Here is a 10,810-nt window from a genome sequence, read left to right on the forward strand (position 1 = left end):
GTGATGCTGAACTTTTCAGGGTGATTCTATATTCAGCTGAGTGTTGCAATATTTTAGTGAGTCCGTATTTATGACGAGTAGTGTAAACTCCCTCTAACTTTATAGGTAGGTATTCTGATACAAGTATTCTCATAATCCACCCTGATTTGCCTAATCTTACTGTTAAGCAGGACGACTACTTATTTCTCAACTTTCTTTTGAACGAAGAAACACACCAAACAACGTAATGTATTATCATATTGAGTGTTTGTATTCTTTTATTAACAAAGTCTTTGCTGATCTTATTTAGTGTATGGTTATCTGACTTTCGCGTTTCTGTGACGGTGTTGTAGCATAAAAGAGTTAGAGAGGGACGATATAGTGCGCTTGCTTCAATCCACACACACTCATCATCATCATCATTCCGGAACCGGTTCGGAGTGACACGGCAGCAGAGATGTCCCCCACCCGACCGTTCTAGATCATTTTGAACCTGATTAATCCTACGCAGCTAAATGGTTGTTGGAGGGTTTGGGCGGCGTCGCATCTCTTACTTGAAGATCTTGCCCTGGTTGAACTTGCGGCCTCCCTTATCGGCACCGGACCAGCTGAAGTACTGCTTGACCAGTTCCTTGGTTTCGTCGGACTTGGCATCCAGCTTCTTCCAGTCGTACACTTCGTAATCGACCTGCCAGTCGGGCGACAGGGTGAAGGCCAGTTCCTGACCGCGCCAGACCCAAACGCCGGAAATTGTGCTGTTGTTGTCCTCGCCGAAGAGGCACACGGAAGCGAAGGCCTGCTTGCGCATCTTATCCAATCGCTGGAACATTCCGGTGATCAGATTGCAGCTCATGAACACCTTGGTCAGCTCCTCGGGGTATTTGTACTCTCCGTACCAGATGGAGTAGTTTTCCGGGTCGAACTTCTCCCAGAAGTAAGGAATGGACTTGGCTTCATCCTCGTTCGAATAGCAGCGCTTGAAGTCGTCAAAGTTGAACGTACCCTTTGGCAGGGAATCGAAGGGATCCTTTGACTTGGGTTCTTCGGCCAGAGCCATTTCGGCGGCATCCATCTCCTCAGCTGGTTCGGCTTCCTTCTTCTCCTTCTTGGCCGGGGCCGGCTTGGCCTCCTTCTTCTCCTTCTTTTCCTTTTGTTCCTTCTGCTGGGCTGCTCCTCCGGTCTTGGCTTGGAATTCGGCGAACTTCTTGGCGTCGAATTCGGCCACCTTGGCGCACAGCGAGAAGTTCTTCACGACGGCCTTAACCTGCGGCTGGTTCAGGACCGTTGTGAACCAACGGGTGACGCTTCCGAACGGAGCACGGAACGATGGATCCAGGACGTTCTCGTAGGCGCTCAGCAGAGTGGCAAAGACGACGATGTCGGCCAGCGTTAGCCGTTCGCCAACCAGGAACGTCTGGTGCAACAAACGGGCATTCAGGGCTCCCAGGGCGGCCTTCAGGTCCTGCTTGGCACGCTCGACGTTGTTCTTCTGGAACTGGATGATTCCGATCATGGGAAAGACCCAGGCGTGCACGGCCGGCAGCAGTTCATTGTCGGCCAGGGACAGGAATGAGAGCACTTCGGCCTTCTCGAGGGCGGTCTTGCCACGCAGCTGCTCATTCGCGACGTAGTACGCGATGGCATTGCTCTCGGTCAGGAACTTGCCATCGGCAGTCTCGAAAGCGGGGACCTGCAATTGAGGGAACAATCATGAATAAGTTTATCATTCTACAGCATGACTCAAATTGATATTCATGCAGGGCACACAAAGGTTGTACACAAAGTTGGTAAAAAACTATTATAATTTTTTGTGTTGAATTTAAAATACTTTATCTATATCTAATGGTCCAGCAAATTTACACGTTGAAACATTACATGAAATTACTGAAATCCGATAGCTCTCAAGCCAACTCGTGACATACAAACACCATTTCATTCTGCTCGGGGTGCGCAGAGTGGATAACTGCCATTCCTTTTAATTTGGAGGCGGGGTGTTTCGGAAAGTTGAGCTTCCGAGGTGATTCTTTTTTACTCAATTTGATAACCAAATTCATGTCCTATGCTTCCACTATTCCCCTTCTGCTCTTCGGTTTCCTGGGTGTCATGAGTGTCTGTATTCGACAATCATGTAGGTAGCGCGACCCCGGTAAGGTAGCATACCGAATTCATTATCCACCACGAAAAATGGAGAAAGAAGAAGAAACGAACGTTATTTTCGGCAACCGACCTGGCAACGAAATAAGGACTATGATTGGAAACTCGGTACCTGGAACGTCAGGACCTTAAATGAACCTGGACGAGTGAGCCTTTTGGCTCGTGAATTGCGAAAAGTTGGCGTGTGCGTGGCTGCTATTCAAGAAGTGCGTTGGCTAAGATCTGGAGAACGTGAATTCAGAGCGGTAGACCCCATCGCTAACACCGCTTTCAAATACAACATCTACCACAGCGGTGGCGATAAAGCTGAACACGGAGTCGGTTTCATAGTGATCGGGAAGCAGATGAAGCGCGTTATTAGGTGGAAGCCGATCAACGAGCGGCTCTGCGTATTGAGGATTCGGGGCAAGTTCTTCAACTACAGCCTGATCAACGTATATGCACCGACTAACGACAAACCCGATGACGTGAAGGACGCGTTTTACGAATGTCTCGACAAGACCTATGGAGAATGCCCAAAACACGACGTGAAAATTGTCATCGGCGACGCTAAATGCGCAGGTCGGAAAAGAGGACTTCTTCCGCCCTATCATTGGTAAAGAGAGCCTTCACTCTGTTACCAACGACAACGGCCTACGTTTAGTGAACTTTGCTGCCACCAGGGGGATGGCCATCAGTAGCACTTACTTTGCACGCAAGGATATCCGCAAGTACACCTGGCAACACCCAAATGGCGAACTTTGCAACCAAATCGACCATGTTCTGGTAGACGGCCGACATTTTTCCGATGTCATCGATGTTAGAACTTTCAGGGGTCCTAATATCGACTCAGACCACTATCTCGTTGTAAGCAAAATTCGAGCGCGATTATCAACCGTTACGAGTTCTAGAAATCGACAATCGTTGCGTTTCAATATCCAACGCCTGTCAGCAGATGGCGTAGCAGTGGACTACCATCAAAAGCTCGACGAGCGGATTAGCGAAATCGACGAAAGCGTCAACCTCAGCGATCTGTGGGAGTCAGTACACGCAGCGGTGAGCACAGTAGCGCGAGAAGTGGTAGGTACTGCTCAACGGAGACCAAAGAACGGTTGGTTCGACGAGGAGTGCCAGAGAATGACGAACGAGAAGAACTTGGCTAGAAGCCGGATGCTGGTGTCTGTACCCGTCAGAGCAGAGAGCGGTACAAGGAAGCAAGGGCAGCCGAAAAAACGGATCCATTGCAGAAAGAAAAAGGAGCATGAAGAGGCAGTAATTGCTCAGGCTCAAGAAGCTAAGGAACAGAACAACATGCGACGGTTCTACGAGTCCGTAAATGGTGTGCGGAGAAAAACAGCGCCGTCTTCCGCCATGTGCAACGACCGCGAAGGAAACTTGCTGAAGGATAGAACAATGGTGGCCGCCAGGTGGAAAGAGTACTTCGAGCCATTGTTGAACGGAGATAATGGAAGTGGATCTGGTAGCAGAATTCAAATCGATGACGATGGACAGGCTGTGGAACCTCCAACGCTAGATGAGGTAAAAAAAGCTATCAATGAGCTGAAGAACAAGGCTGCTGGGAAGGACGAGCTCCCGGCCGAACTTCTCAAACACGGAAGTGAGCAGCTGCACGAACTCCTTCACCTACTAGTTGATTGGAAGGTCTCATTTCCCCTCTGTACAAGGAAGGGCATCGACTGGAGTGCGCCAATTACCGAGGGATAACACTCCTTAATTCGGCGTACAAAATCATGTCTGGAATTCTGTTCAACAGATTGAGACCGTATGAGGAGTCCTTTGTCGGCGAATACCAAGCTGGTTTTCGAGAGGGCCGATCAACGACGGATCAAATGTTTACCCTGCGTAAAATCCTAGATAAATTCCGGGAGTACAACTTACAGACTCATCATCTGTTTGTAGATTTCAAAGCAGCGTACGATTCAGTGAAGAGAAACGAGTTGTGGCACATTATGTCCGACATGGCTTTCCGGCGAAGCTGATTAGACTGATTCGTGCAACGCTTGATGGATCGAAATCAAGTACTCGGCGGTAAACTAGAAAACGGCATCTGGCGGCGTCGCATGAATCACGAGTTGTACCAAGTGTATAAAGAGGTGGATATTGTCAAGCGCATAAAACACGGCCGGCTGCGTTGGGCTGGTCACGTTGCCCGTATGCCGGAAGAACGACAAGCAAAGATAATATTCAACAGAGAACCCGGACGAGGCCTTCGACTTCGTGGCAGGCCGCGCACACGATGGCTTTTTGCGGTTGAGGAGGACTTAAGGGCACTTAACGTTCAGGGCGACTGGAAGCGATTGGCCCAGGACCGAACCCAGTGGAGAAGACTCATCCATTCGGCGCAGATTCATCTTAGCGAATCGTAGCCCATCAAGTATCAAGTGTCAAGTTAGCCACTCTTATTTAAATCCACTCTGCTGAACAGGAATCGCTAAACAAATTTCTCGCCTATTGCCCATTGCACGGTGACGTCATCAAAAAATCACTCTCTTTCTCTACTGTGGGAAATTTGAAAACAATGGAGCCAGTACCTGTCAAAGTTGACAGGTAAGGGCACTGTTGTTCAAGTTGTTGAGAAGCGAAGGAGAGAGAATTTCGCCGTGAAATGAACTATTCCTTGTAAAAACTGTAAAAACTTGTATACAGCGTTTCCCGTTTGAACTGACATATCTTGACATAACCTCGAAACTCCATATAAAAAAATCTTAACATTTCCAGCAGAGAATGTCAAAGAGCAGGACAGTCAATTGAGCGTGATGAAAGAGGAACAGAGAGGGTGAATTTTTCGTGACGGCATGCTGCGATCAGAAAAAAGGGTTTTTGATCGATTCCTTGCAATAATATCCCATGCATCGAGATATGTAAAGAAATTACTTGTCAGCAGCGAATCAGGTTTAATGTTGAAGAATGTAGAAAATCAGGGAGATTCCACGAGTTTCATTAATATCATGAATATTTACGAGAGGGCTGAATTAGTGGTTAACCCATTCAGACACATTAATAAAGAATTTAAGGACATATAGGAAAGAATCCCTGTCATGGCAGGGAAGATGGCTTTCTCACGCATACAGATACATTCAGCCAGCGGCGGTTTGCTCTTTTTCTCATATCATGCAACTTACCAGTAATTAATCACATCCAAATTTCTAAAACACTGTAATAACTATATTACCTTTCCATTTTACTCATTTTCTCAACTAATTATGCTCGAAATTTGACGATTCGTGATCATTTTCAAAACGCACGACGACTATTTCGGTGCTTGTTTACACTAATCCACTTGCTAACGGAGGAAATTTTTCCTAGTTTCTGCTAAAGGTAATCCCTTCAGCACGATTTACTTTCACTTATTGTATATTTAAGAACACGTACTAGATAATTCCTGGTAGATATAACTCAAAACTTAGCAAAACCGTGGTTAAAACAATCACAATGTTGGAATATTTCACTTTTTTTATTTTTTTAGTTTTTGATCGCTTTCGTTGTTGCAGTGTTGTCAGTGTCGTTGGAAGGTATGTAGGACATCCAGCAGTTTGAAAGCGGATTGAAAATAAACGCCAATCACAAATATTGGCTCAAATATAAAATGAACATCAATTGCTGGCAACGATGTACATTTGATTTAAATTTCACTACTACCCGGAAATAAAAGAATAAAGTTTTGCCTACATTAAAATTTGTGGATTCAACGGAGTTTCACTTCAAGAAGAAATATATCTGATTGTTTGATGATCGTACAATTCGTAGATGCTACTCCGTGATTGACCAGAACAATCAAAGTTGCTCTAAGAACCAACAGACGGAGCTTGGGAGTAGCTTACCATCTTTAGAGTACAATTTCGAGAATCCAATAACGACAAAAGAGTCAATAACGGCGCCGACCACGTTCTTACGGTCATCAGGGATGGGAAGGAATGTTAGTGTGACATCCATTGTTACTAAATACCGAGTATACCTCTGCATCTTCATGGTTCATGGTTTCACAGATTTCGAACTTTGAGTATAACAATACTTATCAGCAAAGTTTATAATATTATCGATGTTCAAAAGTTATTTTTTGGTGTTTTAGAAAAGAATTGTATTTTTTTTATATAAAAGAAACAAAAAGCTTTGTTGCTTTGCTAGATTGGAACACACACGAGTTAAATAAACGAAAAAACACCACCGAAAAACACCTTCTCGAAGCACTCAGGATTTAAAAAGAAATATTTTTCTACAAAAACTCGCCCTGTTCTACATCCTTTTTCAAGCAACGAATGTTTAAATATTTGGATAAAAACCACAGGCTCGTCCCACTCGCGTTCAGATTGGGTACTACTTCTAGTACCGTAATCCGGGGGCAAATTGATCACTATTTTACAACTTTTTGTCGTGTTATCCTTCGGAATTCAAGTATTGTTAATTATATAGGCATTATATAGCATTATATAGCAATACTAGGCAATTTCACTTGAAATAAGCACATTACATATTCGAGATTGAACGGTTTTATGAGCAAAAAACTATATTTGCTATGCTGTATGTCATCAAAAATAAGTTCAGTAGTTCATACTTATGCTTACACAATATTTTAAACACTCTAAGTTAACATGTAGGCATAGTACCAGTGAATTATTTAGCACAGACATTTCCAACTGTGTTGCTTACACCTTAAAAAACTGTGATTATTTCTATGCAAAACTGACCCTAATATAAATGAAATAGTTCAAAATCATCATCAGACATCTATTAACTAGAAAACATGGAATATCTGTGGTGTCAATGAAACCTTCAGCATCCTTGGAAGAAAATGTTTTTTGGTACCGACCTGATCAAATTCGCCTCAGTGATCAATTTGCCCCCGGATTACGGTACTGTATTTGATCCCTTGGTACTGCAAAAGGTACCCAAGTTTGACAGATAGCAGTACGCTTTTCATGGCATTCTAGATTTTGTTCTATTACCTTATGTGCCATAACGTTTGGGCAAGGGACATGGAGGTCTTTATGTTGTCTTTGATTATTACTTTGCAAACTAACTAATTACTGAGTCGTCCAATTTGCATACGGTCTCCGGCAAAGTTGTAGCGGACAAATGTATCTAACAGTATCAGCGTTGCTCTAACTCTCAAGAGCACGTGGGCAAACACTATGATCGATTGGATTAATTGCTTGCTTTTCCCATAGTAATTCCCACACAAACTTTGAAGGGCTCAGTTTTCATGCAAATGAGCTCAAATTTTGGGAGGAAATTCAGAATTTGATCTAGAATCGAATGAGCGGTGTGGAGCAAAAACGATTTTTTAAACTAGGTACCTTAATGCATATTGTCAAAAAAGCTAGAAATTTCATCAGAAACTAATTCAGGTATTTGCCCAAAGTTTCCTTGAGGTATTACGCCGAAGATTTCTGCAGGAGTTTATATGATTTTTTAACGATCTTCTTAATGGATTCTTCCATGAATTTATTTTAATATAGGGGAGAACAAGGCCAGGAGCATCCCTGAATTTTGAGACTGATTGAATGAAATTTATCAAGATACCGTTAAACACTGTTGAATTGAGGTTCATCCAAATACTATGGTTGATGAAAATTATTAGAAATAATATGAATTTAAAATATGAGTAAATTATCATAAACATTGATTTTCTGTATAACAAATGAATAGAACAAACAAGATTTTTGTCCTCTAACAATAAGTTCAACGACTCTATGGTTCAGAAGTGGGAAATCGGTTGGGTTCGATGGGATTGGTTACCAGCTAATCAAAAATCCCGATTCTATTGGCAAACTAAAGCTGTTAAATTTTTTGAATTACGCATGGGTGAATAACGCTTTCCCACCTGAAAGGCAACAAAGGCTTGTTATCCCGATCCCGAAACCGAACGCTAAATCTCGAGAACCATCCAGTTTTCGACCCATATCGTTAACGAGCTCTCTCCAAAGTCTCCAAAAGAATGGTCAATCGACGTTTGGTACATTCTCTTCATTCTAAAGGACATTTAGACCACAGGCAGCACGCCTTCAAGTCGGGTTATGGGACCAACACATATTTTGCTGCTCCTGGAGTTGTCCTTCATGATGCTTTTTCCAAAAGACATCACACCTAGATTGCGTCGCTTGACATTTCTAAAGCCTTCAACAGAACGTGGCCTACCGCAATCTTAGAAAAGCTAACCAAATCCTCCATTTTATTCAAGGTTTCTTGTCCAACCGCACTTTTCGCGTAGCAATCGGGAAACATTAAATCAAAAACCTTCCCTGAAGAAATTGGCGTCCCTCAGGGGTCTGTAATGGCTTGTCACTCTGTTCCTCGTAATTATGGATAGCGTATTTGATGATTTGCCAGTGATCATTCACATATTTGTGTACGCTGACGATATCGTCCTACTAGTTTCTTGTTCTACATTGGCTGCAACAACAGTAAGAAAAACACAAGCCGCTGTGAATAGAATCGCCAAATGGGCCGCAACCATTGGTTACGATTTAGGGACGAATGACCTTCGGGTTAAAGTCCCTCTCAAACAACAACATTGGTTACGACCGTTCGGCCCCAAAAAGCGTCAGATTTCATGTATGTCCCTCTGGACATCGCATAACTGGCAACCCCATTACGATTAAATGACCAGGATATCCCGTTCAAAAAAAACAGTAAAAGCTGACAATGTCAAAGCCAACTGCCACTGCCGAATCAAGACGATCTCCAATCCTCACCGCTGTAATAATCGAACCTTAGGAAAAATACTGGAGACAGCAGCGACAGAGTGCTCAAGGATTTCCTAGAACAAACTCTGGAGAAATTACTCTAAGAATCCTTTTAAAAATTCCTGGGAGGATTCAGGGAATATGCGAGAATTGGTAGATAAATCTCTCAGTAGAATTTCTGAAGAAATTCATGTTGGAGTCCCTGAAGGTATTTCAAATAAAATCTCTGGTGAAATTGCTTAATAATTCCTGAAGCTTTTCCTTAAGGAATCTGAGAAGAACCAGTGGCGCGACTTCGTTATAGTCTCTGAAGATTTCTCTAGAGCCTCTAGAGTGTGGCACCAACCAGAATAAGAAAAAGCGACTTTAGAGACCTTTCATTGAAATAGATACCTTTTGAAGACTTGCATTGAAACACATACCGAGTTGGCCTCCTAAGGGAATTCCTCCATGACATTAGTTTAAAACGGCCGCTATGAAATGCATAGAAAGCGCCACTGGAATCTTGTGTGTTTGACAGAACAGCAATGCTGTCACAATGTTAAATTCCATATACGGTAGCGCTGCTTTTATGATGTGGTAAGTGCCGACCAATGATCCATTTTTTTAGAAATTTACCAAGAAAGTGTTCAATGAAATTATCCATAAATGTCTCCATCATTATAATAATTAAGACGATTGCTGTGAAAAGCACAAAAACAGATTAAAAACAAAATTTCTCATCAACTAATTGCAATGACGAAAATAATACATTTTACTTAAGTACTCTAGTAATCTCAAGAGCTTGGCAATAAATTAATGGACTTTTGCACATTTCTTTCTACTGCTGTAAAAAACAATGTCTACCATATTCCTAGAAGCGTTAACTTTCAACTGTGGGGCATTGAAAACCATATCACAGTTCTATAAATCAAAGATACGGCGATTCCGAAAAAATGATAAAACGTATACTTACACAAACACGCCATTAATTTACCTCTCGCTAAGAAATTGTTGTTATAGTATTCTGATCCATAATAAGGATCTCCCTTTGATCCATTTCTGTGGGATGGACGATTGAAATTTCTATCTAAATCAACACTTTTTATGGATAATCGCGAATTTAGAGGTGTATTCATGAAAACAATTATATTCTGCAGTGCCAGGGAAGTAATTTTGTTTTGTACAGCGTCATTATGATGTATTATCAATTTTGTTCTGAAAAATGAACCCTAGTTGATCCATAACTGTGGGGTGACTGTATCATTTTTGATACGTTTTTACCAAATTGATATGAAAATAGTGTCCTGTGCCCGAATATGAATATGAGTTAATATAATTTTTAACAAGCATCCGCTTCTTACCTTTCCGAGGGGGAACTTCTTGAGGAAGGCCTCGCTCTTGTTGGTCTGACCGAAGACGAAATCGGACGCAACGGTAACCTTAGCTCCGGAGAACTGGGCCGCAATCAGTGCCTTGTAGGCACGGAAATTTTCCGGATAAGTGTACAGAGTCTGCAAATGAGAAACAAGAATAAATTAGTCACTCCAGAAACAACAAAAAGAAGACACTCGAAATCTTGGAACCGGATTCTAAAAATATCCTCCATCATCACCCGTCATCGTCATCATTCCGCTACACTATAGCCATCTCACTCCCTCAACCATGTAAACTTTAGTTCCCTTCCCTTTCCCCCACCCAGCAACCACAAGCTCCTTCTCACCACAATCACGGTGCCGGCTGCCGATCGACTTTTCCCTCACTAAATCACCGATTATCCCCCGGAAAACCCACAAAACCCCGCCGAATTCCATCACGATACTTACACCGGCCATTTCTAGCAACGTTTGAGCACAATCACAACAGAAGTAAACTCGATTTTCAGCCGTTGATCGCAAAACTCATGTGTTTTGCACGTACGTGTCTGCCCGTAGCGGAAATGAAGAGGAGGTCGCCACCGTCGTGTCTTCGACTCGAGCTGGAATACGTCACTTTGACAGATTGCGCACATCGGA

At 42.8% G+C, this 10,810-nt stretch overlaps 1 protein-coding gene across 1 annotated transcript; it reads right to left on the bottom strand.

Annotated features, from left to right (window-relative positions):
* Nucleotides 1–224: 224 nt before the first annotated feature.
* Nucleotides 225–10,810, bottom strand: LOC5574648 (elongation factor 1-gamma). Its single transcript, XM_001661520.2, has 3 exons — nucleotides 10,622–10,810; nucleotides 10,160–10,309; nucleotides 225–1,669 (listed from the first exon to the last, which is right to left on the bottom strand). Exons 1-3 carry the CDS (start codon nucleotides 10,628–10,630, stop codon nucleotides 530–532), a joined length of 1,299 nt encoding a protein of 432 aa, XP_001661570.1. The 5' UTR covers nucleotides 10,631–10,810; the 3' UTR covers nucleotides 225–529.

This window comes from Aedes aegypti, chromosome 1, assembly GCF_002204515.2.
Source record: "Aedes aegypti strain LVP_AGWG chromosome 1, AaegL5.0 Primary Assembly, whole genome shotgun sequence".
NCBI lineage: Eukaryota > Metazoa > Arthropoda > Insecta > Diptera > Culicidae > Aedes > Aedes aegypti.

What these genes read in the sequence shown, in the direction of transcription:
- LOC5574648 (XM_001661520.2), bottom strand. An exon ending in AGAAGTTCCCCCTCGGAAAG is followed by an intron (nt 1,670 to 10,159) that starts GTAAGAAGCGGA and finishes CCTCAATTGCAG; the next exon opens with GTCCCCGCTTTCGAGACTGC.